Below are 25,037 nucleotides of genomic sequence, written 5' to 3'. Positions count from 1 at the left end.
CCAGCAAGAAATACACACCTATCCTTGGTGTGTTGTCCCCTTTTTTGTCACTCTCTATATATAGTGTTAGTAAGAACTTTCTATACCCGCCCTAGCTCCCAAATAATAACACAGAGACTTATTATATTTATTATTAGCTTATGGCACTAAGCTGGGCAAATTCTGAGCTATTCTAACCCAGGCCATTACCTCTCCTTCCCAGTCACATCCTGACACCTGCTCCTTCATCTGTGACACTCCACACCTGATTATTTCTCAGAGTTCCTATCTCTCTGGAAGTCTTGCCTATCCTCTCCTATTTTGCTACAGGACATTTAGCTCTTTATTAAGCCAATCAAAAAGTGATAGAGAAGATGTTTACAAAATACCGAGGCAAGTGATGGTTCATATCCAAAAAATACCAAGGTCTGGCCTGTTCTCAACTCTCTGCCATTACAGAAATCAACATTTGAATAATACAAAGACAACCTTTACACAGTGGACAAAAGATTATCCCAACATTATAGTTTGATAAAGTTTTACAACTAAAGCAACCATATAATGGATATATAGATTAAGAAGAGAACACTTGTAGCACAGGAGGCTCCTTTGTGGTCAGGAACACCTCAAAGGGCTGTCTTCATTGTGTGGCTACATTTTCATTGTTGAATTTCTACATAAATGTATTCACACTTAACTTTATAAACACTGGATTCCAATTACTGATTCACACAGAGGACACTGTAGTCTAGACATTGAGTTTTACTCACCATCTATCTAAATTTCTGATTCACAACATAGCAAGATGCCGTTAAATTTCTTTTAAAAAAGACTTATTTATGCCAGGCGTGGTGGTGCAGACCTTTAATCCTAGCACTCTGGGAAGCAGAGGCAGGTGGATCACTGTGAGTTTGAGGCAAGTCCAGGACAGCTAAAGCTACAGAAAAACCCTGTCATGAAAAACAAAACAAAAAAGATTTGTTTATAGATTTTATGTAAATGAGTGCTCTGTCTTCATGTATGTCTGTACACCAGAGGAGGAAATTAGATCCTACTATAGATGGTTGTGAACCACCACATGGGTGCTGGAAATTGAACTCAGGACCTTTGGAAGAGCAACCAATGCTCCTAACTACTGAGCGATTTCTCCAACTCCTGAATTTCTTATATAGGAAACTTAAATAACAAAAATTTAAAAGTTGCTGGGGAAAAGAGGGGGAGAGGTAGGGGCCTGAGGGTGAGACTGGACAGAGAGGAGGGAGGGGACTTGGATCAGGATGTAAAGTAAATAAATAAATATATGGGAAGGGGGAGAGAGAAGTTGCTTCAACAACTCACTGCATGATTAAGCTGTTATCTAGGTGGCTTTATCTACCAAGAGGGCAGCTTCCTAGCTCAGCAAGGCCCTGCCAAGTACCTTACTATCCATCCTATTAGCTAGCCATTTAAGATACTGATAAACCAAAGAGAGATGTAGTAATTCTTTAATTTACTTGGAGGAGAGAAGATGATATTACTATCTTCTATAGGAGGTCAAAGACAACTATATATAGTTATTCTAACTGCCAGTCAAAACTCTAGTATGGAATGGGAAGGGGTTCACAAGAGCCCCTAACTGAGACGCTATATACAGTTGCTGACTTTTCGGAAAGAGTCAAGCTTAAGGATATGGAGCCTAGTATGTTAACCACACTGCAGTAGATGGCCTTACACCCAATAGCATATGGACGGCACAACAGGAGTGGGTAAGTTTTTGGAGAGTAAAGAAGAAAAGAAAAAAGAGAACACAAAGTTGCCATAAGAGGTATAAGGTGGTGGTTTGGATTTGAGGGTTGTTAAGGTGAGAAGTTGGGAGTGTATATTATTTAACACATTGTATGAAATTCTCAAAAAACAACAAAAAAGTGTTTTTCTATGAAGTAAGTAGAAAAAAGGTAGGAGAAGAAAATGTGTGAATATGAGACCAGTCAAAGCCCTCCAGAGAATAAGTGGATATAGTAACAAAACATGGATAGACTAGAAGATATTCAGAAGTAACATGCAAAGGACGTCCCTTCCTGTCCAATCTGGGAGTGAAGGAAGAGGGGCAGTTGGGCTGGAGGCTGAAGCACTTGCTGTAAGTTCTCATACCCATGCTCAGAGAACTTATCTTCCCGGGTTTAGGCTGTAGTGATCTTAGACCCACGAATTTTAAAAGACGCGCTGCTTAGTCTAATGACACATACTGTGGTACTTAGTGTGGGGAACAGCACTGCAGGGCTACCCTCACGGGCCCATCTCAAAGAGCTCATTTATCCAACACTCTATTTCCCTGAAAACACAATTCCAAGACAGTGAAATATGTGTAGTCCCAGTTACTGGAGAAACTGTGGCAGGAGGACTGTCTGCTCCCTAGGGCTGGAAGCTAGTCTAGACAACACAGTAAGATTTTTGTTTTTAAAGCAAACAAAAAAATATTATGATTTCACTTACAGCAGTGGAAAGTGGGTCCTTCCAAGTACACATCTACCAAGAGGCTGGTGCTGGCTATCCCTCTAAGGACACCTCCTATGTTCTTGATCTACTGTGCGCTTAACTTGTGCCACGTTGGTTCCTTCCTTCTGATACTAACTACACAATATTAAGATTTAAATATCTGTTCCTAAAATAGTATCTGCAGCCTTCCTTTATTTTTTTTTTCCAGCAGCTTTAGGTTCTTTGCAAAACTGAGATCTTCCCAGACCTCTGTCTTTGACAAGAGCTTTTTCTCTTTTTGGTGCTTCTCAGTGTTCCAGGTCCATCTTATACTTTCCCTATCCAAAAACAGGCCTGGTTCCTTTTCACTGAGACAAACATCCTGTTGTCAGCTCCTTGCTACAAAAGTCTAGTTGATTACACGTCCTGATGGCTTCAAAGCAAAGCTATGTACACATGTATTCTAATGTATGTATATACACAGATCTTTAAAAAAAAAACCAACCACTGTGCTCTTACTCTTGTGTCACACTCCAGCCAAGCACTCTTACACGTGTGCCCTTCCTTACCTTTAACATCCCATTTCAACAGCGCAGCACCTGGCTCCCACCACCCACCATCGGGTAACTCACTGTTCCACCCTAGCTCACACATAGCAGCAACAGAACTGCCAGTCTGCACGCTCTACCTCACTCATTTTTATTGCTTTATTCTCTCCTGTACTCCTTACCACTCAATAAACTTTTATTTTCTACTTTTTTCCTCTATTGCAATACAATTTTCATGGCTGAGTCCTCAGTTTTAAACTATTTTACACAAAGTAGGCGCTTAATTTTTTTAAAGAGCTGAACAGTGAGCATATAAATGAAAAAAAAAAAAGCCTATTAGATTAATGAGTCTGAACCAGGCTTTTCGTAGCCAGCACTAGCATGTTGTTGATAGTAATGATGCAAAATGTGGTACTTGTGGTACTTAGTGAGTGGAATGGTACTCCAGAGCTACCCAAATGGGCCTTATTTGTATGCTGTTTAGCTTTGCGATGCTGCGTCTGCTTCTTTTTTTTATGTTTTAAATCTTTATTATTTTTTAAAATTTGTTCACTTTCCATCCTGATTATAGCCCATCACTGTCACCTCCTAATCCCACCCTCCATTCCTTCCTCCCTTCTCTCGTTCTCAGAAAGGGGAGTCCTCCTCCCCTAACATCTGACCTCAGCCTATCAAGTCTCATCCGTACTACCTGTATCCCCTTCCTCTGTGGCCTGGCAAGGCCGCCCCGCCAGGGGGAAGTGATCAACGTGGGAGGGGGAGGGGGCAGACTCCACGTCAGAAGTAGTCCCTACTCCCCATATTGTGGGACCCACAAGGAGACTGTGCTGTCTATCTACTACATCTGAGCAGAGCGTCTAGGTTGCCCACATCATACATGGACCTTGGTTGGCACATTGGACTCTGTATTGTAGTGTGGCTATGCTGTATTACGAGGTTAATATCCACTTATGAGTGAGTATATACCATGAGTGTCTTTCTGGGTCTGGGTTACCTCTCTCAGGATGATCTTTTCTAGTTCTATCCATTTGTCTGCAAATTTCAAGATTTCCTTGTTTTTAATAGCTGAGTCATATTCCAATGTGTAAATGCACCACAGTTTCTTTATCCATTCTTCAGTTGAGGGACATCTAGGTTGTTTCTAGAACCTGGCTATTATGAATAAAGTTGCTAAGAACATAGTTGAGCAAATGTCCTCGTTGTATGGTGCTGTGTTTGCTTCAATAAAATTATAAACCTACCATATAATTTAGTTTTCTTTTTTTTAACCAATTCTTCTGACTTTGTTCCACAACTGCTACAATTAAGACACCTAACCATACATCAGTGATCGTAAACTACCACCTATCTTAACTGTTACCTCCTCCATTTTCAATCACTGCCAGCTGAAACTCCTATCTACAGCCAACCTCGTTTTAAATTTCAAGAAATATTTTTTTGTTTTGCTCTGGGGACAGAGGTTCTTTGTGTCAGCCTGGCTGGCTTGTACACCAGGCTGGCCTGGAACTCAGAGATCCCAAGTGCTGGGATTAGAAGTGTGTTCCACAGCTCTTGGATTCTAGGGAAAAAAAGAGAGAGAGAAAGAAAGAAAGAAAAAAAAATGTGCTCTAGTTATCTAGTGACAAAAATTTTCTGCCTAATCCAGAAACAGGAACAACATAATCATTATTTGAAGGCCAAATCACACAGTTAATAAACAGCTATATTTAAAAATTAAGTGGTTGATTTTAAATTAATCTGCTAAAAAACTATGAAGGGGACTAAAACAATGTCTGAGAAAAACATACAAATTTGTTCTTTTCCTGAGTGTGAAAGCATGAGGTTTAAGAACAAAGACAGTAATAGGAAACATATGGAAATGATTGTAACAAAATGGAATCTTGGCCCAAGTATGGTCTGCCACATTTCACATACCAATGTCTCAAATAATAGGCTAGATGTTTACAATATTGCCAAAGCATCCTTGAAACACTATATACTTTTCTCAAATCTGAAATATAAAAATAAATCCTGTTAGTTCCTTATAACGTCTAATAGAAAAGTTTTGAAGAACTAAAAATGAACTTCTCAAGCTTGAAAGAATCTCCTTCCAAAGAACCCAACATCTAATGCCAAGAGACACAGCTAACTCTGTTTAACTATGAAAACATTACCACAAAAATTTAGCCCTGAGTAAGTAAGCTCGCTAGCTATAACTCTTAAGGAGGGCTCACTCAGTAAATGGGGAAATTTCTAAATCCACACAGTAAAGGTAGACATAACTGGGCAGCAGAGGATTTTCATTCTATCTGACTTAGAGACAAAAATGCACTAAAAAATTATTTTGTGTACTGAGGGGGGAAAGGGCAAATTAGAGATATGCCTTCATAGTACATACCCAAGGGAAATCATTTCTCTTTTAAAAGTTATCAGTAGCCTATTGAAGTGGAAAAGTTGTGCCTTTAGCCCGTGAAAGCAATGCATTCTACTGCATTTTCAGAGTACAGTCGATGTGACATGCGGGATGCTCCCATTCTGCTCCCTAGCTTCAGACAGGGGAGCACTGACATGAACACACGCCTCTGTCAACACGCAGAGCGGGTACAATTCTGAATTCCACCTTAAATTGCCGAGACACCGGGCTCCAGGTCACAGTGGACTTTAATCTGAAGAATTCTTTGGCATAAAAATGAAAATAAAAACAGTAATCAGTACATGTTGTTTCATTTAGTCTTGTTTGTCTTTCATACTAGAGGAAATTCTTACCACACCTCAAACCAAAATTAAGGAGAAAAGAAAGAAGTTAGCCACATAAATCCGACCAAGAGCACAAACATCTTAATTTCAATCCACAGAGTTCTGTATAATGAAAAGAAGCACAAAATTTTAATTCAATCCAAGTGTTTTCCAAGCCGACTGTATTTACTTAAATTGCTACAGTAATTCAAAGGACAGCCCTGTCTGGACACAAAGTTACTGTGGATTTTTAAGAAACTCCGTTAAGAATTTAGGCATTTCTGATTCAGTTAAAAGGATTTGCCAATTCATCAATCCCTGAAACTAAAGCAATTTCAACAGGTATGGTGATAAAATAATTTTCAACTCTTAATGAATGTATTCCTACTGTTATAAAAGTATATTGGGTTAGTTTAATATTAGAATGCACTGCAGCTATCATAAAAGCACGATCTAGAGAAGCAAAATCTGGTAAAAAATTACATTAAATTTTTGATTAGGCAAAATGTTCTGATAAAAATACCAGTAAGGTGAGTTTAAATATCTAATTTAAAATTACTCAACAAACAGTATTTGCTTAGATTCCCTTTTTAAAAATAAATTTTGGAAAAAGGGAAAGCTTCTTGGGTTAAAGGAACTGATCTCTCTTTAGTCTCCTGGGTCTGCTTTTCTGCTCTTAATTTTAAATGACAAAGATGCTGACAATGATTTAGAGCCATGAATCTAACTAGTGCTGATGAATACAGTTGTAGGGAAGGGGTGCATTTGTGGAAAACGTTTCTATTGGGCAAATTACTGATTTAGAAAGTTTTTGTTTTCAGTTGTATCATTCTCAAAGAGGTGAACATTTTATCTGCTTATTAAAGATACTTCAATTTAAGTTAATTAAGATTTAAATGTATTATGGCTAAAAATAACTGAGACACACTTTTTTAATAGCAAAAAATTTTACAGAATTAAATTTAAAGTTGTCTTAGACGAAATTTGACACAAACACAAATGATTTTTATATACTAGTTTTTACGGCATACCAATAAAGCAATTATATCTTTAAACTAGTAAAATGCTATGATGTTTTTACTTTTAGGTTTCCAAAACTAAGAAAATTATACTTCAATTTTATTAATTTAGAATAGAACCTATGTTGATTTTAAAATATGATTTTTTTCAAGTAAATGAAATATTATGATAAAGATACTCTTATTGTATTATTTGAAAAACTCACATTAATGGATTTCTTAATATTTACATTGTTGCTTTGATTTAAATTTTCTTCTTCATTTCTTCATACATTTCTAATGACAATGTAATGTCAGTGAGAAATATCACATATTGTTATAGAGAACTAAATAGAAAAGATAATAGCCGAGTTCTCTAAGCATGGTGAAATGCTTAGAACTCACCATAACAGCGAGAAGCGTTGCTAATAAGGTCTCTGTGACTTATTGAGTCAGTCATCCGACAAATCTGCGACTACTTAGAAGCAGTGCACTGCACTCAGGCTTTGTTAAAAATTAGAGATTGGAAAATGAGATGATTGACAGTGAGCTACTCAGATGTTTTCTGAGTTTTATTACATGGAACAAGGCATAAATTGTAGAATATGGAAACAAAAGTAACAAAATATGCTTAGCAAATGGCCAGAGACTAACTGGGTAAAATGAAGTAAAATCACTAATGGAAAGCATCACAGGGGAGAGAGACAGACTAGAAAATGACATAATTTCAGAGGAAATTTGCTCTCCAGGGAAAGCCTTCTGAAGTGTTTACAAAAAGACCAGAAAGAGACAACATGAAGAATCTTTTTATCTTCAGAGGTTCGTTTGTTTTGAGGTTTTGATTCTAAGATAAACTACCATGAAGTATCAGATCAGAGTACTAATAAGATATCCTTTTCTTCTGATTTCTCCAAGAACTGAGCAACAGATTATTCTAATAAGGTTGCTTACTGATGACTGCTAATGGTCTTAACACAAGGATAAGGATGGTCATGAGCAAGTGGGAGCAAACTTTAGAGCCCTCAGAGGGCTAGGCCAATGCCACAGACCAGCTCTGCCTCTTGGTTTTCAGTGCGTATTTTGGGAAACCAGCCTCTTAGAATCTAACTCTAGTGGTTGTACTGGAACAGAAACAAAGTAGCAAAAATGCTTTTAAAATGTACAATAGCAAGTATAATAAAATTCTAAAAAATTTCAAGTAAAATGTCACAAACAAGAGAGTAAAATGTTTAAGATTTTCTAAACCCCTTTCTCTCAAAGTGCCAAAATCTGGTTCAAATGATGTCTATAAAAGACTTCTCTGTTTCTCCCAGGAAGGTCAACACCTGGCCCTGCAGCACTAATTACTCCCATTTAGTTATGGTTCATTTGTAGTATTAGTCTCTTCTAAACTGTCTGCTTTTTATAGAGGGGTCCATGTTTTTATTTTCTCTATTTCTGTTTTCCTTAACAACTTAGCACATTGTCTCACAGATAGAAATAATTTTTTAATGTAACCTTAAGTAGTCTAATTAAACTAACTACTAATATTTATAAAATGTTGCACTAAGCACACGCATACAGTGTCTAGTTGAGTAACAACAGCAAGGAGATGACTACCCCAAAAGCAGACTCACAGGGAGGCTCTAGCCTAAAGCAGAGCCCTTGCTTGCTCTGAACATGCCTATTGGGATGAAATCATAACTCGTTAACACCATATCCTCTTAAGACTCTACTGGGAACGCTGCAGTATAAAGATCACAGGCCAAATACACTACTTCATTAATTAGGAACTCATTACTAAATGCAAATTCCTTAGGAATTTAGACTCAGATTCTGGCTCATTGTACAGTGTACAGTTATCATTTCTAGGCAATGCACACTTCTTACTTCTATGCTCTATTCATCTCTTTACATGAAATAGATTTCCTTACCTCATTCTAACAGTTTCAAAGCACAGTTAATATGCTATGTCCTTCATGAATTATATGAAGGAAGAATTGATGCAATTATTTAGATCTGCTTGACTTAAAAAAAAATCATACTTAGCCGGGTGTGGTGGCCCATGCCTGTAATCCCAGTACTCGGGAGGCAGAGGCAGGCAAATTGATGCAAGTTCGAGGCCAGCCTGGTCTATAAAGTGAGTCCAGAACAGCCAATGCTACACAGAGAAACCCTGTTTCAAAAACACGAAAACCAAAAACAAAAATCATATATAACCAGGCAGTATTGGTGCAGCCTTTAATCCCAGCACTCAGGAGGCAGAGGCAGGCAAATCTCTGAGTTTGAGGCCAGTCCAGCCTACAGAACAAGTCCAGGACAGTTGGTTACAGAGAAACCCTGTGTAACAAACAAACAAACAAACAAACCCACCACCACTACCACCACAAAAATCACATATTACCAGAGCTCAAAGCATTTCAATTTGGTACTTTTTCATAGATAAGGATAAATATAATGTGCTAGTACAAATAATTATCCAATACTTTTTTTTAAAAAGCATGATCATCATCCAAAAGGAATGAAGGGAAATGATGTTTTACACCCTTGAGAAAAGAAAGGAAACAATACGAAACCCCAGTAGTCTTGGCAAAAAGGGAAAGGGGGTGCACTAAGGAAATGCAACCATGCCATACTTGAAGATGAGGCCAAGATCTGAGAATGAGCCCAGTCAGCCTGGTTCTGTTTTTCCTTCTTCATATTTAGCTGTATGAGTCAGAATGAGAATAGGGAGAAAACTGTCATTTGCCAGATGTAAAGAACTCAGAAAATTCAGGGAATGTGCAAAGGAATAATAAGAACAATGAGCTGTAGCTTCCCAGGCAGAGGGACCTTTACTGTAAGAAAGCATGGATGGAGGCAATGAAAAACCAGTAACATCAACATACGTTAGACTCCTCTGAAACTCAGGAACTATTTGCAGTTGGAGGTACTACCTGAAGATACACAGTGTGGGATGTTCAAGATTCAGAATATGAGCTGAGCGTGGTGGCACACGCTTGTAATCCCAGCACTTGGGAGGCAGAGGCAGGTGGATTGTTTTGAGTTTGAGGCCAGCCTGGTCTACAAAGCGACTCCAGAACAGCCAAGGTTACACAGAGAAACCCTGTCTTGAAAACAAACAAAAAACCAAAACAACCCCCCCTCCAAAAACCAACCAACCACCAAAACAAAAACAAACAAACAAACAAAAAACAACCCCCCCACAAAAACCAAACCAAGCAAAAACAAACAAAAAGATTCAGAATACAACGATTGGTAGTTAGGCCCAGGACATGAGTGCATAGGAAGAACTGAGACAAAATAACGGGAGAAAAAGGAGCAAATGGAGTTCTGTCAGAGAAATGATTGATGTAACTATTTCCTCAGTTATTCCAGTGCTGAAAAACAGGAGTAGCATTCTAGAAGAATAAAATGTAACTTATCTCATTAACACACAGCAATGCTAGGGTACTTGTTCATTCTCTCATAACACCTCTGATGAGAAGGGTGGAGAAAAAAGGTCTCAGAAAAAAAAATGAGACACTTAAATTGAGAGTTTATCTTTTAGGTGACATAAACAGCAAGACTAAGACCAAAGATAAGCAGGTAAGATAAAGAAGGCAAGATAAGAGGCTGGGAAGATACCCTGGCAGCAAAATCCTTACTTACTTTGTAAGCAGGAAGAACTGAGTTCTGAGTTGTTTCCACAGAACCCATGTTATTGAAAGAATGAGAAGCCTAGAAGATTTTCAAACCCCAAAGGAAGCACTGAGCCTTATGAGCTAACACTGGATCTTGGTGTCAGCCTATCTGAGGTCCACAAAATTCTTTGAAAACAAAACAAACAAACAAACAGACTTAAAAGAGATTCAAACTCACAGATACAACCAGAGATAGTGTTATCTGATAGCAACTGACGACCCCCCCCCCATGCCTCATGGGATTACACACTTCCTTGAGCAAATAGTGAAAAAGAGAACAAAGGAAGTTAAACTCTTTGGATGTTAGACCCCCTTATGTTAACTAGGATCTGCTGCCCTGTTTGGGAGGCACTGGGAGGGAAGAAAGTGTAAAGAGCCCAGTCTTGGGTGCATTTCCTGAGACTTGATTTGGGGATCAGGCAGGGCCCAGCCCAGGGCTGAACTAATTGTATTTACAGTGCTTTTGAGTCTTTCTGGTTCTTTTTGGGATCAATCTGGGCATAGCATTAAAAAATAAAACAAGACCAGGTGTGATGACCACACTTGTCATCCTAGCACCTGGGAGGCAGAGACGGGCAGACCCTGTGGCTCACTGGCCAGCTGGCCAGCCTACATAAGTGAGAGACTCTTACCTAAAAACATTTAGAGGTAGATGACGCCTGATGAATGCCACCTGGGGTTGTCCTTTGGATTTCACATGTATGTGTATACACACACACACACACACACACACACACACACACACACACACACACACACACGCGAGGCCAGGCATAATTAAATATAGTTACACATTTTACTGTATTCTTTTTGAGGTGGTATCTTACTGTATTACCATTGGTCTCCAACTCTTAGCTCAAATGATCTGCCCTTGAGCAGGTGGGATCATAGGCATCTGCACATGCCCAGAAACTACAAGCCTTATTTTCTTAATAAAGCAAGAGGCAGAATTGATACATGGCAGAAATGAAACTAAAAATTTTAGGTTCCTTGTTTAGAACATACTCCACCCTTCAAGTTTCAGCAGAAGTGTTAATTGTCTATAAAGCCTTCCCCTTGGCAATCCAACTCACTACAACATCCTTCAGCTCTGCACTGTACGTCTCTCATCCTCCATTAGGTTTCAGAATCCTAGACAAGGAGAATGGCATTTTAGTATTTATAATCCAGACTTTAAGTAAAAAAAAATATTATTCAAAGCCAGGCATGGTAACGCTTCTGGTACCTGAATGCTTTTCAGTACACAAAGAAAGAGGCAAGAGGATCTTGAGTTTAAGGCCAGCCTCACCTAAACAGCAAGCTTGAGGCCAACTTGGGGGGTCTATGAAATCCCCTGTGTGGAAGGAAGAAAAGGAGGGAGGTAAGAAGGGGAAGGAGGGAAGGAGGAAAGAGAAAGAAAGGTAGAGAAAAAAGAGGAAGGTAGAGGGAGGGAGGGGAAAGAGAGGGAAGAAGAGATAAAAGGGAGTCAGAAAGAAAACAAAAATATTAATCTAGGAGAACCTGAAATCTTGCAAGATATAAATATTGTGTGTAAATGAGCTTTGTTCGAGTTACTCAATAAATTAGAGATAAAATAATTGAGATTTGAGAAACCGTTCCAAGAAGAAATTTTGAAGATGTAGATAGGCTTAGACAGAAAACAGCAACACACAAAACCCAAACAACTAATCAACCAAAAGCCCAAACACCAAAACCAAAACCAAACCAAAAAACCCAAAAATTGTTTTCTAAATATGTTACCATGTTAAAAAAAATGCTCTTTTAAACAACAACAACAACAACAAACAAACAAACAAAACAAAACAAGAAAAGAAAAGGGAAAAAAAAGGCTTTAGTAACAGAAGCAGTCGGGAGCAAAATTTTGGTTTAATGAGAATTTACTAGAGAAAGTTCTTTATCTGCTCACATAAGCATAGCAAGCATCACTAATAGACGAAAAGGCTGGCAAGAATGCCTAGCATTTACAGTGGAGGAAATAATAGAATGTGGTGTCATACCATCACTATAAATCTACAGTATAGAAAACCAGACAACTGAGGTTCTTTTAGAAGATACTGACTGCATAGTGTGTTGTGCTTCACATATATCTCCATACTTGGGAGGCAGAGGCAGAAGGGCTGCATGTAATTTAAGGACAGCTTGGTTTTTGTAGTAAGTTCTAGACATTAAGGGTTACAAGGGAAGTCTGGTCTATAAAACACAAAAGTAAACAAATAAAAGATAATGACTACTTTGTAAAAAGTCCAGAACGGAGTACTTTTGACTCCTGCTCAATGCAACATGTGATTCTAAATTTCAGTTACATAAACATTAAATTTTGATTTGAGCTTTGCCTAGGCTTCCTGAATATTCTGTTATATATAGGCACCAATATGGAATTATTCTGAATATTAATCACTTTTCTCTTTGTAATAGGGAAGAAAAAGAACATGGGCTTTTTTAGTCCAATATGTGTCCTTTTCTTCTGTTTTGGAGTTAGAGTATATTGCCAATATGAGTCTTACCAATGGGATGAAGATTATGACCAAGAACCAAATGAGGATTATGAGCCAGAATTCCAATTTCATCAAAATTTTGAATATGGTGTTCCCTTTTATCAGAGTGTTTTAGGCTGTGCTAAGGAATGCTTCTGTCCAACTAACTTCCCAACATCAATGTACTGTGACAACCGTAAACTCAAGACTATTCCAAGTATTCCAATGCACATCCAGCAAGTCTACCTTCAGTTCAATGACATTGAGGCTGTGACTACAAATTCATTCATCAATGCAACTCATCTTACAGAAATTAACCTCAGCCACAACAAAATTAAATCTCAAAAGATTGATTATGGTGTATTTGCTAAACTTTCAAATCTACAACAACTTCATCTAGAGCACAACAACTTACAAGAATTTCCATTTCCTCTTCCTGAATCTCTGGAAAGACTTATTCTTGGTTATAATGAAATCTCCACACTTCAAACAAATGCCATGGATGGGCTGGTAAACTTGACTATGCTTGATCTTTGCTATAATCATCTTTCTGATTTGATGTTAAAAAACTTTTTCAAAATGGAAAAATTAATGCAGCTCAACTTATGTAATAACAGATTAGAATCCATGCCCCCTGGATTGCCTTCTTCACTTATGTATCTATCTTTAGAAAATAATTCAATTTCATCTATACCAGGAAATTATTTTGACAAACTTCCAAAGCTTCATGCTCTAAGAATATCACACAACAAACTGAAAGACCTTCCATATGATATCTTTAATCTCTCCAATCTTATAGAACTCAACATTGGACATAATAAATTGAAACAAGCATTCTACATTCCAAGGAATTTGGAACATCTATACCTACAAAATAATGAAATAGAAAGTATGTAAAATTTTGCAATTTTTTAAGGAGTGGTATTTTGACTGGGTTTTTTGTGTGTGTGTTGGGGGGAGGGGTACAGGGGGGACGTTGGGCCAGGGTTTCTCTATGTAGTCCTGGCTGCCCTGGAACTTTCAATGTACACCAGGCTTGTCCTGAAACTCATAGATATATTCATGTGCCTCTGCATCCCTAGTGTTGAGATAAAAGGCACATGCATCAACATGCTTGAAACAAGAATGGCATTTTGACTTTTTATAAAGAATGGATTGTTAATAATCTACGCTTTATTTAGTGATGAAAGGGGTTGCTGTGAAGTTGGCTAATGAGGTAGCAAATAATGGCCTGGGAAAAGGGAGTGTCATTCATTTTAATCTTTTCTTTTTAATATTTTTTAATCCCTGCCCCCCCCCCCCGGCCAGGTTTCTCTGTGTGGCCTTGGCTGTCCTGGACTTGCTTTGTAGACCAGGCTGGCCTTGAACTCACAGAGATCCACCTGCCTCTGTCTCCCTAAGTGCTGGGATTACAGGTGTGCGCCACAGCATGTGGCTTCTAATTCTATAGTCTTTTCTACTCAACTTTACACCTTGTATATATTAACAAGCAGTATTAGAGAGCATCTGAAGACATATGACCCTGGGTAGTAGGGCTGAGTTTTTTTATTTTTCCTTTTCTTCTTTTTTAAAATAAGATTGCCTCTACTAAAAAGCAATTATATAATACTTATATAATCAGTGAAGCCAATATATTCATATTTATTTTGGTGATATGAAACTCAAGAGTTTCCATTTGTTTTATTTTATTTTATTTTTTTGAGACAGGGTTTCTCTGTGTAGCCTTGGCTGTCCTGGACTCGCTCTGTAGACCAGGCTGGCCTCGAACTCACAGCGATCCGCCTGCCTCTGCCTCCCGAATGCTGGGATTAAAGGCGTGTGCCACCACGCCCGGCTTCCATTTGTTTTAATTAATATAAAAATGACAAAACTTAACTCCAAAAATAATTAAACTCAATTATCCTTGTAAGAATTATAAGGATTACATCTCATAAAACAAAACCAAACTGGAAATATAACTATCATATGCAGGATGAACTTTTAACTTGTATTTTTCAGATATCAATGTGACAATGATGTGTCCTTCTATTGATCCACTACATCATCGCCATTTAACATACCTTCGTGTGGACCAAAATAAGCTGAAAGAACCAATAAGTTCATATATCTTCTTCTGCTTCCCTCATATACACAGTATTTATTATGGTGAACAAAGGAGCACTAATGGTGAAACAATAGAACTGAAGACTCAAGTTTTCAGGAGCGATCAAGATGAGGAAGAGGAAGACCATGATAGTCAGGATAACACTCTTGACGGTCAAGAAGTAATGGAAGAGCATTTTAATTCTCATTACTATGAAATGCAAGAATGGCAAGAAACTATGTAGTATATATTTACGACTTCATAAAGCCTTACAAGTTATTATAAGTCTAAACATATACTGCTCAAAATAATACATCTAGAAGCATGTGTTAGTATAAAGATCAGAATTGCATTTAGGATGTTAGTAATAATGGCTTCATTTCATTGGCTTAGAGCTTACTAAAAATGACTCAAATCTTAAGAAATGTAAGATAGAATAGTAAGGAGAAATAAAAATTTAAGCTCAAATGGCTTTGTATATTCTTTAAACTTAGAAATATTATCATGTAAAAAACATGTAAAGGCCAACAAGATGGTTCAGCAGATAAAGCATTTACCACCAAGGCTAATGACTTGAGTAGGAGAGAATCAACTCCTAGGGGCCGTCAAAATTTCCTCTGGCCATATGTGTGCTATCATGAATGTTAATAACAACAACCATAATATAAAATGATCTGAGTATGCCATTTCCAATGAAGGGACTATTTCTATGGATGGTAAAGTAAGTAACACTGACTGTGAAGAAGAAAGTGTCCTCTAGACCTGAAGAAGACATCTAAGTAAAAGGAGGGAATGTAAACCTAACAGTAGTCATCTACTCAAGAAAGATCACTTTTAGAGACTTTGCCTACTGAGTTGCTTTCACACTTATACTTTTCTTTTCCTCCCTTTCTTCTTCTTCTTAGTTTTGAGACAGGGTTTCTCTGTGTTGTCTTGGCTGATCTGGAACTTACTCTGTAGACCCGTCTGACCTTGAACTTAAGACGCACCTGCCTCTGACTCCTGAATGCTGGGACTAAAGGTGTGCACCTCCACCACTGGGCCATACTTGTATTTCTAATACTGCTAGATATGTGGTCTGGTTCAGTACTAGAATGGTATTATTCCTGATTTTCAAAGTTGTCATCCTAAGATCTAAGGCACACAATTCAGGAAATTAAGTGTTCTCTTCTCAGAGCACCAGATCACACAAGTTATCTGAACCACGAGACTCGGCTAGGGGCAGAGTCTGGGGTATGCCACGCCTGGTTTTTAAGCCTAAGCTACTCTTTGCTAGTGATCTTGGGCAGAAGACCCAGCCTCAGCTTCCTCTCATCCACAGAAGTGCGAGAAGGCATGATAGGCCTCTTCACACCACCTCTATGACCTTACAAGTCACTTTCATTCTTTAGTCCATGTTGAGTATTTAAGTAAGCTTTATGGTGAACATTCTAAGTGCTGATGAACTCTCTTATTTACCAGGAACTGATGCTTCACACAACTCCTGATACACATGAATGAATATCAATTTGGGTATGCGGGCTGGAGAGATGTTTCAGAGGTTAAGAGCACTGGCTGTTCTTCCAAAGGTCCTGAGTTCAATTCCCAGAAACCGTACGGTGGCTCACAACCATCTATAATGAGATCTGGTGCCCTCCTCTGGCCTGCTGCCACACATGTACACAGAATACTGTATAAATAATAAATAAATCTTAAAAAAATTTAAAAAATTGGGTTTGCCAATGCAAAGAATCCAAAAACAAGATAAAACTTCAGACAAGGTACAATTAACAGATGGGGAACATTATAATTTGGAAGTATTTGTTCAAATTTCTGAATGCTGAGAAGCCCCCATTTTCCCCCTGGCTTTGATTGTTAGCATCAAGAGAAAGCACTCACCTGCAAAGCTGAACATAAACAATCTCCATCCATCCATCTAAGCATCCACATCAAGCTATTTAGTGTAGAAGGTGCAGCAGGGAGAGGTCAGGAAAAGAGTACAATGAGCAACTGTGGCACAAGTGAAACCCAAGAGTCAACCACCAGCAGCATGAGCCGGGCATCCCTGTGACACAGGCCTTAAGGTCCACTGATCCTAATGAAATATTTCAAAATGGGATTATAAATGCAATTATTCATTATGAATGAAAATTTTATACTGTGAGTGTTAAGAAATTAGCAAGATCAGACATTTTTTCTAACTTCCATTATTTAAAAATTTAGAAACAGCCATTAAAACAGTAAATCAAAATTACAATCAAAATTAGTCCTTTCTCATTACAATGCAGCAACCAAAAGATAGGCAAATAACGAATACTGGTGACAAAGACGACTGGCGCCTTCACACACACAGAGAATGATGCTGCTACCTGGAAAGCTCCAGTTAGGTATGAACCAACGTTTCTATTTCCAGGTGCATGCCCAAGTGAGTTGAACACAGGCTCACACCAAGCAACGTCTGCTCAAGACCATCCACAGCAGCATTATTCAAGAATCAAAAGTAAAAAAGAAAAAATCAATAGCTGGTGTGGTGGCATTAAACTGTGCACTCCCAGCACTTGGGGGTGGAGGGTGGATGCAGGAAGTTCGGGAGTTCAAGGAGATTCTCCCATATACAGCAAGTTTGAGACTCACATGGACTAGACCCTGTCTCAAAAAAGAACTGATGACAGGACTTCCTTCACAAATAATAAAGTTTTTAAAAATTATTGTGATGATAAAAAACCTGAAAATACTAAAATGATTAATTCATACAATTTAAGAAGATGAATTGCGTTACATGAGCATTAGCTCAACAAAATAAATATTTAAAAAGTCATGCAAATTGGTTTGAATGGCTGTGAGTGGGGCCCAGCTCGGGATCTGAGGGACGCTCCGAGCTGCTGGACGTGGGCACTTAAGAGATTATGGCATCTGATACCCACCATGTTAAAAAATGGGACTTCTGTAATTGTATTAAGGATCATCCCAGTGATCTTCCTAGAAAGAGGATTTCTAATTTAACCAGTAAGAACATGAAGGAGATTAAGAAATCTTCAAAACAGTTGGCTGCTTACATAAGTAGAACAGTTGGACAAGCCGTGAAAAGCCCAGATAAACTGCACAAAGTGCTCTACCACAGAAAGTTAGTTTGCCATCCCTTCCCAAGTCTCTGTTACAGAACTAAGCAGTCTCCTAAAAGTGGGGGCTGTGACATGGCAAATAAAGAAAATAAACTGGCTTGCGTAGGCCATCTGCCTGAAAACGTACACCATGACAGTCGAACATTTGTCATTAATACCAATGAGCCTGGTTCCTCACAGACAGAAAGCCCATTATCAAAATACAGTGTTTTTTCCTCTGGGGTTTCTCAGGACCACGAGACAATGGCCCAAGTTCTATTCAGCAGGAATTTGAGATTGAATGTAGCTTTGACTTTCTGGAGAAAGAGAAATTTAAGTGAACTTGTTGCTTATTTAGAAAGGATAGAAGACCTTGGGGTGTGGTAGATTGCCTTCCTGTTCTAACCAATAGCTTACAGGAAGAAAAGCAATGTATCTCACTTGGCTGCTGTTTAGACTTACTTCCTCTAATAAAGTCTTTACTTCAAAGCAAATTTGAAGAATATGTGATCGTTGGCTTAAACTGGCTTCAAGCAGTAATAAAAAGGTGGTGGTCGGAACTCTCATCTAAATAAAAAATTATAAGTGATGGAAATATCAAGATTTTAAAGCAACAGTTGAATAGATTATGGAAACAAGAAAACCATCTTACTTTGGTTCCAGGATATACTGGAAATATAGCTAAGGACGAGATGCTTATTTATTACAGCTGCATTGAGAGATTTCATCTTCTAAAGAGTGTTTGGTTATTCAGACAGCACTGGATTATATGATTTCCAAAAGTAGGTCTCTCCTGAGAACTGTGAACTGTGGAAGAAATAAAACCTATTTTTGTCGTTTAAAAAGCCACATAATAAAACCACTAATGAAATACTAACAATCTACTTCACACTGAAGTGGAAATATCCAGAAGGAGGAGCTTCAACTTCAATGAGGTGAAAATGCACTATGAAGACTGTTCACTTTGTTGCATGCAGATTTTATATGGCCATTTGGTAACACTGTTATGAACTGTTGGGTCCTACCTCAGTCCTACAGAAGAATATCATTTATAGTATGCAAAAAGGACTTATTACCAGGAACTGTAAAGACCAATCATTGATTTTTATTTTTATGAAGAAATACTTAAATGTGTGCAGCTATTTTCTTCTGTTGGAAAGACTTCAAAAGTTTAAAACATCATAGTAAGTAATATTAAATTTTTTGTCCACACTGATATCATGTACAAATGCCTTAATTATTGATAAGCCAATGTGTTATAATAACAAATATCTCTTTAAGAAAATTAAAGGAACCATGCTTCTGGCATAATAAAATCATGGAATTAAATCAAGAATTTACATTCATGTAGAATGTTGTTGTTGAAATATAGTCTACATCATTTTTTAAACTTGATAAATTTTTAGTATCTCTGATTTTTTCCCATAATCTTCATATTATATTTGTATGTGTCATTCTTATATAAAGAAAAAAGGTAAATATGTATTTGTATGAATGTTTAACTGGAAATGTTCATGGAGTTGTCTAATTTATATTCACTTTTTATTGTATATAAGTTCTAATTTGTTTTCATTTCTGTAACATTTAAACTTCATTTGAGTAAAGTTACTAAATATTTCTATTTTTTGCTTCATTAACTCTAATTTTATATGAAATCTATTTTTTTTTGTCACGAAAAGTTATATACAATGTTTCGGAATTGTTTACAGTTAACACTGATGTTGTACTTTAAGTTCCAGACATAGTACTTTAAATCCAGCACAAAGCATCACCACCTCCTCTAATGGTTAGTATGAAATCCCAGCAAACTACATGTGAGTGGTTTTTTAATATAACCACTTGAAGTATCAGTGTGCTCAGTTCTGGGATGTCTTAACAGTTTGGATTGCACCTGTCTTAGATGGAACTGCAGTTGAATACCACTCCTGCTGACCCACCCCATCACCTTTCTTTGATAAGGCTTGCCAGCTTCCAGAACAGATAAATGGATTTTTCTCTTCATATCTCAGTGTACATCTTTAACACAGTGACTACAGAGGAGCATCCCCAGAATCTTTTCTTGCTATGAAAATGTTTACAGTGTTACTTCACTGTTTTGTATAGCTATTATTCCAGATAGCTATGTACTCTGTGAAATGGATATTGGTTGTAGTAATTGATTATTATATCTTCAGATTAGAGTCATTCCAGGTGACACAATTTTGTGATTGACAGGTGAGGTATCTAAGATGTCATTTTTCAGGATATGGGAATTTCATAAACCTCCATCATCCTTGAGAGCTTAAGATGGGAAATACAGCCTTTCTTTCATCTTAATCCTTTAGTTTTCAACGTCTTTTTTGTTGTTGATGTTTTTTTTTTGAGACAGGGTTTCTCTGCGTAGCCTTGGCTGTCCTGGACTCATCTGTAGAGCAGGCTGGCCTCGACTTCACAGAGATCCCCCTGCCTCTGCCTCCTGAGTGCTAGTTTTCATTGTCTTATTGAACCATTTGGACGGGCTAAGATGGTTTGGTTGGAGTGTGATGCTAATGAGACTAAGGATTTGAGCCTGATTCTTTTAACTTCATTACCTTTTCACATGCACAAAGTAACTCTATGGCTTCTGAAGGCATCTTCCTTTTTGGTATCCACCTAATAAATTCAACTTGTGATCACAAAGGAAAAAAAATCATGCAACTTACTCTAACACAAGGGATAAACAAACAAACAAACAAAAAAGAGGCGGGGAAGATAAACCAGGTTAATTATGGATACCATAATATTTTCTGGCCTGGGCTTGGTGAAGCAGCTACTTCACAAAGAAGTGACACTGCAGTGTGGCAGGAACTGAGTAGTAAGAATAGAGACTATTATAGATTAATGTAAAGAGATAGTAATTACTTGGAACTCTTACACTCTCAATATTGTTAAGTTTAGAGATTATTTATTTTCTTCTAAATTAACAAAATAAAATTTTAATTAAAAAATTATCGTTTACAAAACCAAATCTATATATCTGGCAACTGAAAAAAGAAAAGAAAAAATTTGGTATTAGACACATGGGTATGAAACCTTAATTTTCTACTTCTAAGCTAGGTAACTTCGAGTGACTGATTATTCAGCTATTCTAAAGCTAGCCTGTCCTCATTTTTAAGAAAGACAATGCTCATCAGGATTCTGGAAGGCTAGAAAAAGCACACAGACTTCAAGTATTCAGAGTAAGTAACTATTGCTCAGCATGTTTGGCCTGCCTCCCAAAAGTCTGGGTACTATACAATGTTGGGTGCTAGCATGGCTTTCTCAGACCAGAGGCCACACAGAATGGCCTCAGCATCTCTGTACATATATGTACTCATATAAAAGGTTAATATTAGACACAAGATACTTTACTAAGGGTTTCACTAAGGTTCTTAAATCCAATATCCCATGACAAACAAAAGCAATTTCACTGCTGGACAGTTCAACACACTTCCAGATGGGGCATCAGGGTGGGACAGCCGACTTCCCTCAGTTTCCCCCACAAGGCTGCAGCCCCATAATGCAGCCAAACTCTGCCTATCTAGTAGGAAAAAACAAAACAAAACAAATTTAACTGCTCAGGCCCTCCCTCCAAAGATATGCAAGTAAATTGTGACACAGAAATCCCCCTGCTCAAACTGCAGAGGCTGTAGGTCTACAGTCATTTGTTATTATTACTTAGAAATGCCACAGTGAACTCAAACCAATCCAAGGATTTCTCAGTAAATAAAGCAAGTAAAAAAATCAACACTTTTCCTCAGAGAAACTGAACAATAAATTATTTTCTTTACTTTTTACAGCACAGAAGTTACCTGTACCAGATGCAGACTATTAACTGACTTGGTAATTATAACATGGAAGAAAACCGTAAACATCTCTTTACACTCGACAGTGTTTGGTTATATTTTGAAAAGGGCTACACTGCTTGTAAGCACTAATAAAACATGCACTTCACACCAAAAAGCTATGATTAGTCAACAAAAATAAACACATTTAGCTTTTAGAAAGGAAATGAAAATAAAGGATCCTTCAGAAAAACACTCACAATGCTACTGTCTGAAAACACCTAGCTTGTGTGTATAACCTGAAACAAAGATTTTTAACTTATTCCTCAAATTAGGGACTACTAAGCTAAAATACAGATGCACGCATATCACATAACACATTCAACCAGCTCCAGGAGGGAAGAAGAAAAAAACATGCCAAAAAAAAAAAAAATCCTCATCTATAGACTTTTTGTGGTATAAAGAATTCCTATGTCTCCAAGGATGGCTGAAACTAAAATCCTGGTTTCCTGATTCCGAACACATTTTTTTTTTCTTTCTAAATCTTGGAAATAAAGTAAAAGAACAGCTGGAAACAAAATTAGATCACAACAGCTAACAATCTCAAGTTTCTTAGCTGTTCCAATTTCCTATGAAGACTCTTATGCCTGTATAGGCAGCTGTAGTTAGTACAACTAAATGCTGTTCTAAGTAGCATGGCATCATGAACACATCTTTCGTCATTATAAGCATTCAGATTGTGAAAACATTATGTAGAGATTTAGACACTAGAAGAAAATACAAAATCACAGATAAAATACTTTCTAAAAAGCATTAACTCATTCTCACATTGAATCACCTCTCTCCCTCTTTGTCTGTAAAGTACTTGCACTCTCTTTCATGTGGACAAAAGGTCTATGCTCACATAAATACAAGAGATTTACGATTAGCAGGCTTGCCATAAGGTCTCAGGATGTTGGATTTTAAAGTTTTAAGTATTTAGTATTCTCATGGGCAGTTTTACAATTTATTTTTTATTATATTTATGAGTAAACATCCGTGTGTTTGTCACATACATGCAGATGCCTGAGGTAGTCAGAAGAGGGACTTGGAACCCCTGAATTGGAGTTACAGGTAGCTGTGACCTGCCCAAGTTGGATGTTAGGATCCCAATTTACGGTAGGTCCTCTGGAAGAGCAACAGTATTCTTAACTGCTAAATCATCTCTGCAAAGGCCAAACGTTTGCTTAGCCATCTAACAGCTACAGTGCGCAACTAGATGATGGCTAGCTTTTAGGTTTTTTTTTGTTTGTTTGTTCTTTTGGTTTTGTTTTGTTTTTTGGTGCTTTGAGACAGGGTTTCTCTATGTGGCCTTGGCTGTCCTGTACTCGCTTTGTAGACCATGTTGGCCTCATACTCACAGCTATCCACCTGCCTCTGCCTCCTTACTTCTGGGATTAAACGTGTGGGCCACCATGCCCGGGCTCTCATTATATTGCATTGGCTAGGCTAGAATTTAAGAAGACAAATAGCAACAATAACAAAAAATCCTGCCTGGCTCTGTCTCCCAAGTGCTGAGATTAAAGACAGGCTCTAACATGACAGGCCTAGGGACAATTTTGTCCTTGACTCCTGACATTTAGCAGGTCAGGAGACTTATTTGGTTTTTCACCTGGGGCTACTGCTACTGGCATGCAATGAGTAAAGAAACAAGGTGCTTACAAACATATCCTCAGTGCACACACTAGCCCACCACAAAGAAATGTGAGGTCCTATGTGTGAACACTACAGAGGACAAAGAAGTCTACAGTAATTAGATGGTATTTCAACATGTATAGAAACTGATCCTCCCTAGGGGCTGGAGAGATGAGCTGGTGGTTAAAAGCACTTGCTTCTGTTCCAGAGAAGCCATGTTGAACTCCAAAAACCCACAGAGAGGCAGGCTCATGACCTTAACTCCAGTTCCAGGGGATCTGACCCTCTTTTCAGGCCTGCTTGGGGTATCAAGCTTGCAGGTAGTGCACAGATTTACATTCAGGCAAAATACCCATCACATAAATGTAAAGGGGGTGGTGCTACAGAGGGAATCAAAGCTTAGAACTCAGACAAGTACTCTGACTTTAAACACAGTTTCCTATGAAGTCAGAGGAGGAGGATTTTGAAAATGAAGAAAACACCAACCCACTGAGTAGCTTATGGTTTCTGTTAGTGTTCTCTCTCTCTTCCCCCCACATCTCTTCTCTTCCCAGAAAACCCCTGCTTCTTAAACTCAATTCTTTTTCCATTATTATTATTATTATTATTATTATTATTATTATTATTATTATTATTATTATTATTATTATTATATTATTTTGAAGGATAACGTAGTCCTGGCTGGCCTGGAACTCACATGTAGACTAGGCTGGCTCATGAGATCTGCCTGGCATCTGTTTTTAAGAACAAGGTCTACAGGCTAACTTATAACTCACCATGTAGCTGTGAATGACCTTAACTCCTGACCTTTCTGTCTCTATCTCACAAGTGCCAGGGTTACTGATGGGTGCCACTATTCCCCTCTTATGCATAGCTGGCAGTGGAACTTAGAGCTTCTTGACTATTAGGCAACACTTAAGGAAATGAGCCAAGTCAAGCCAAATTAGAGCATATTTGTACAAACACACCTGTATAAATGTAGGTTTGTTGGGAGCAGCTCTCAAGGTGGGTTCACCAACTTCAGAGCAAGGGGTCAATGAAATCACCATGCAGAGTGAGACAGAAAAGTGGAGGGTGGGGGCCATGTTGGCAGAGAGAGGAGAGAGAAAAAGGAGAGAGAGAACGTGCTCCAGCAAGAGCACAAAATGTCTGGATTATATAGTGAAGAGCCCCTGGGGGAGCGGAAACCCCAGCCCTGGGCTGGAAAATTCAAGGGGAAGCACAGGGTATGCTAACCATGGCCTCTAACAGGTAGGGACTGAGGGATGCTAGGGGAAACTGGTGGCCAGTGTTCGCTTTGATATGCTAACAGCACTTTAGTTAGTCACTTGCCCAGGGTTTGATACCTAAAGCATTCAGCAGCTTTCATGTCTAATAAGGAAATTTAAGGAATTCTCCACCAGAATGTAACATTTCTTTCTAAAATGGAAAACAGCCTCAGTTTCAAACAATTCCATAGGGAACTGTATTTAAGGGCTTTGGCTTTCCCTAAAGAGCGGCTGAACTTGGCTTTATTTTCCCAGATGTGATTATGTTATTCTTGAAAGTTTTGTCTTTGTTCTGGGGGATTGGCTAGCCATGCCAGAAA

General features: G+C 38.1%; 2 protein-coding genes and 1 pseudogene across 4 annotated transcripts in view; 2 read left to right on the top strand and 1 right to left on the bottom strand.

The window, feature by feature from the left end:
- The window catches only part of CENPP (centromere protein P), a 193,280-nt gene that overhangs the window by 108,846 nt on the left and 59,397 nt on the right, over positions 1–25,037 (bottom strand). The window lies entirely within an intron of this gene.
- OMD (osteomodulin) lies at positions 1,201–16,732 on the top strand. 2 transcript variants are annotated; one of them, XM_084794696.1, is made up of 3 exons: positions 1,201–6,038; positions 12,772–13,719; positions 14,829–16,731. In XM_084794696.1, exons 2-3 carry the CDS (start codon positions 12,786–12,788, stop codon positions 15,155–15,157), a joined length of 1,263 nt encoding a protein of 420 aa, XP_084650822.1. In that variant the 5' UTR covers positions 1,201–6,038; positions 12,772–12,785; the 3' UTR covers positions 15,158–16,731. The 2 variants fall into 2 exon arrangements, with proteins under 2 accessions (XP_084650822.1, XP_084650823.1); XM_084794697.1 differs by lacking the exon at positions 1,201–6,038 and having other exon boundaries at positions 10,839–13,719; positions 14,829–16,732.
- Positions 16,794–21,375, top strand: LOC311604672 (KATNB1-like protein 1; annotated as a pseudogene). Its single transcript has one exon. The product of its transcript is annotated as a KATNB1-like protein 1 (transcript).

Source organism: Acomys minous (assembly GCF_964271855.1).
Source record: "Acomys minous genome assembly, chromosome: 9".
NCBI classification, from domain to species: domain Eukaryota; kingdom Metazoa; phylum Chordata; class Mammalia; order Rodentia; family Muridae; genus Acomys; species Acomys minous.
This window is presented reverse-complemented; position numbering and strand designations above follow the sequence as displayed.

What these genes read in the sequence shown, in the direction of transcription:
- OMD (XM_084794697.1), top strand. Translation starts at nt 12,786, where the DNA reads ATGGGCTTTTTTAGTCCAATATGTGTCCTTTTCTTCTGTTTTGGAGTT. An exon ending in ACAAAATAATGAAATAGAAA is followed by an intron (nt 13,720 to 14,828) that starts GTATGTAAAATT and finishes TGTATTTTTCAG; the next exon opens with ATATCAATGTGACAATGATG.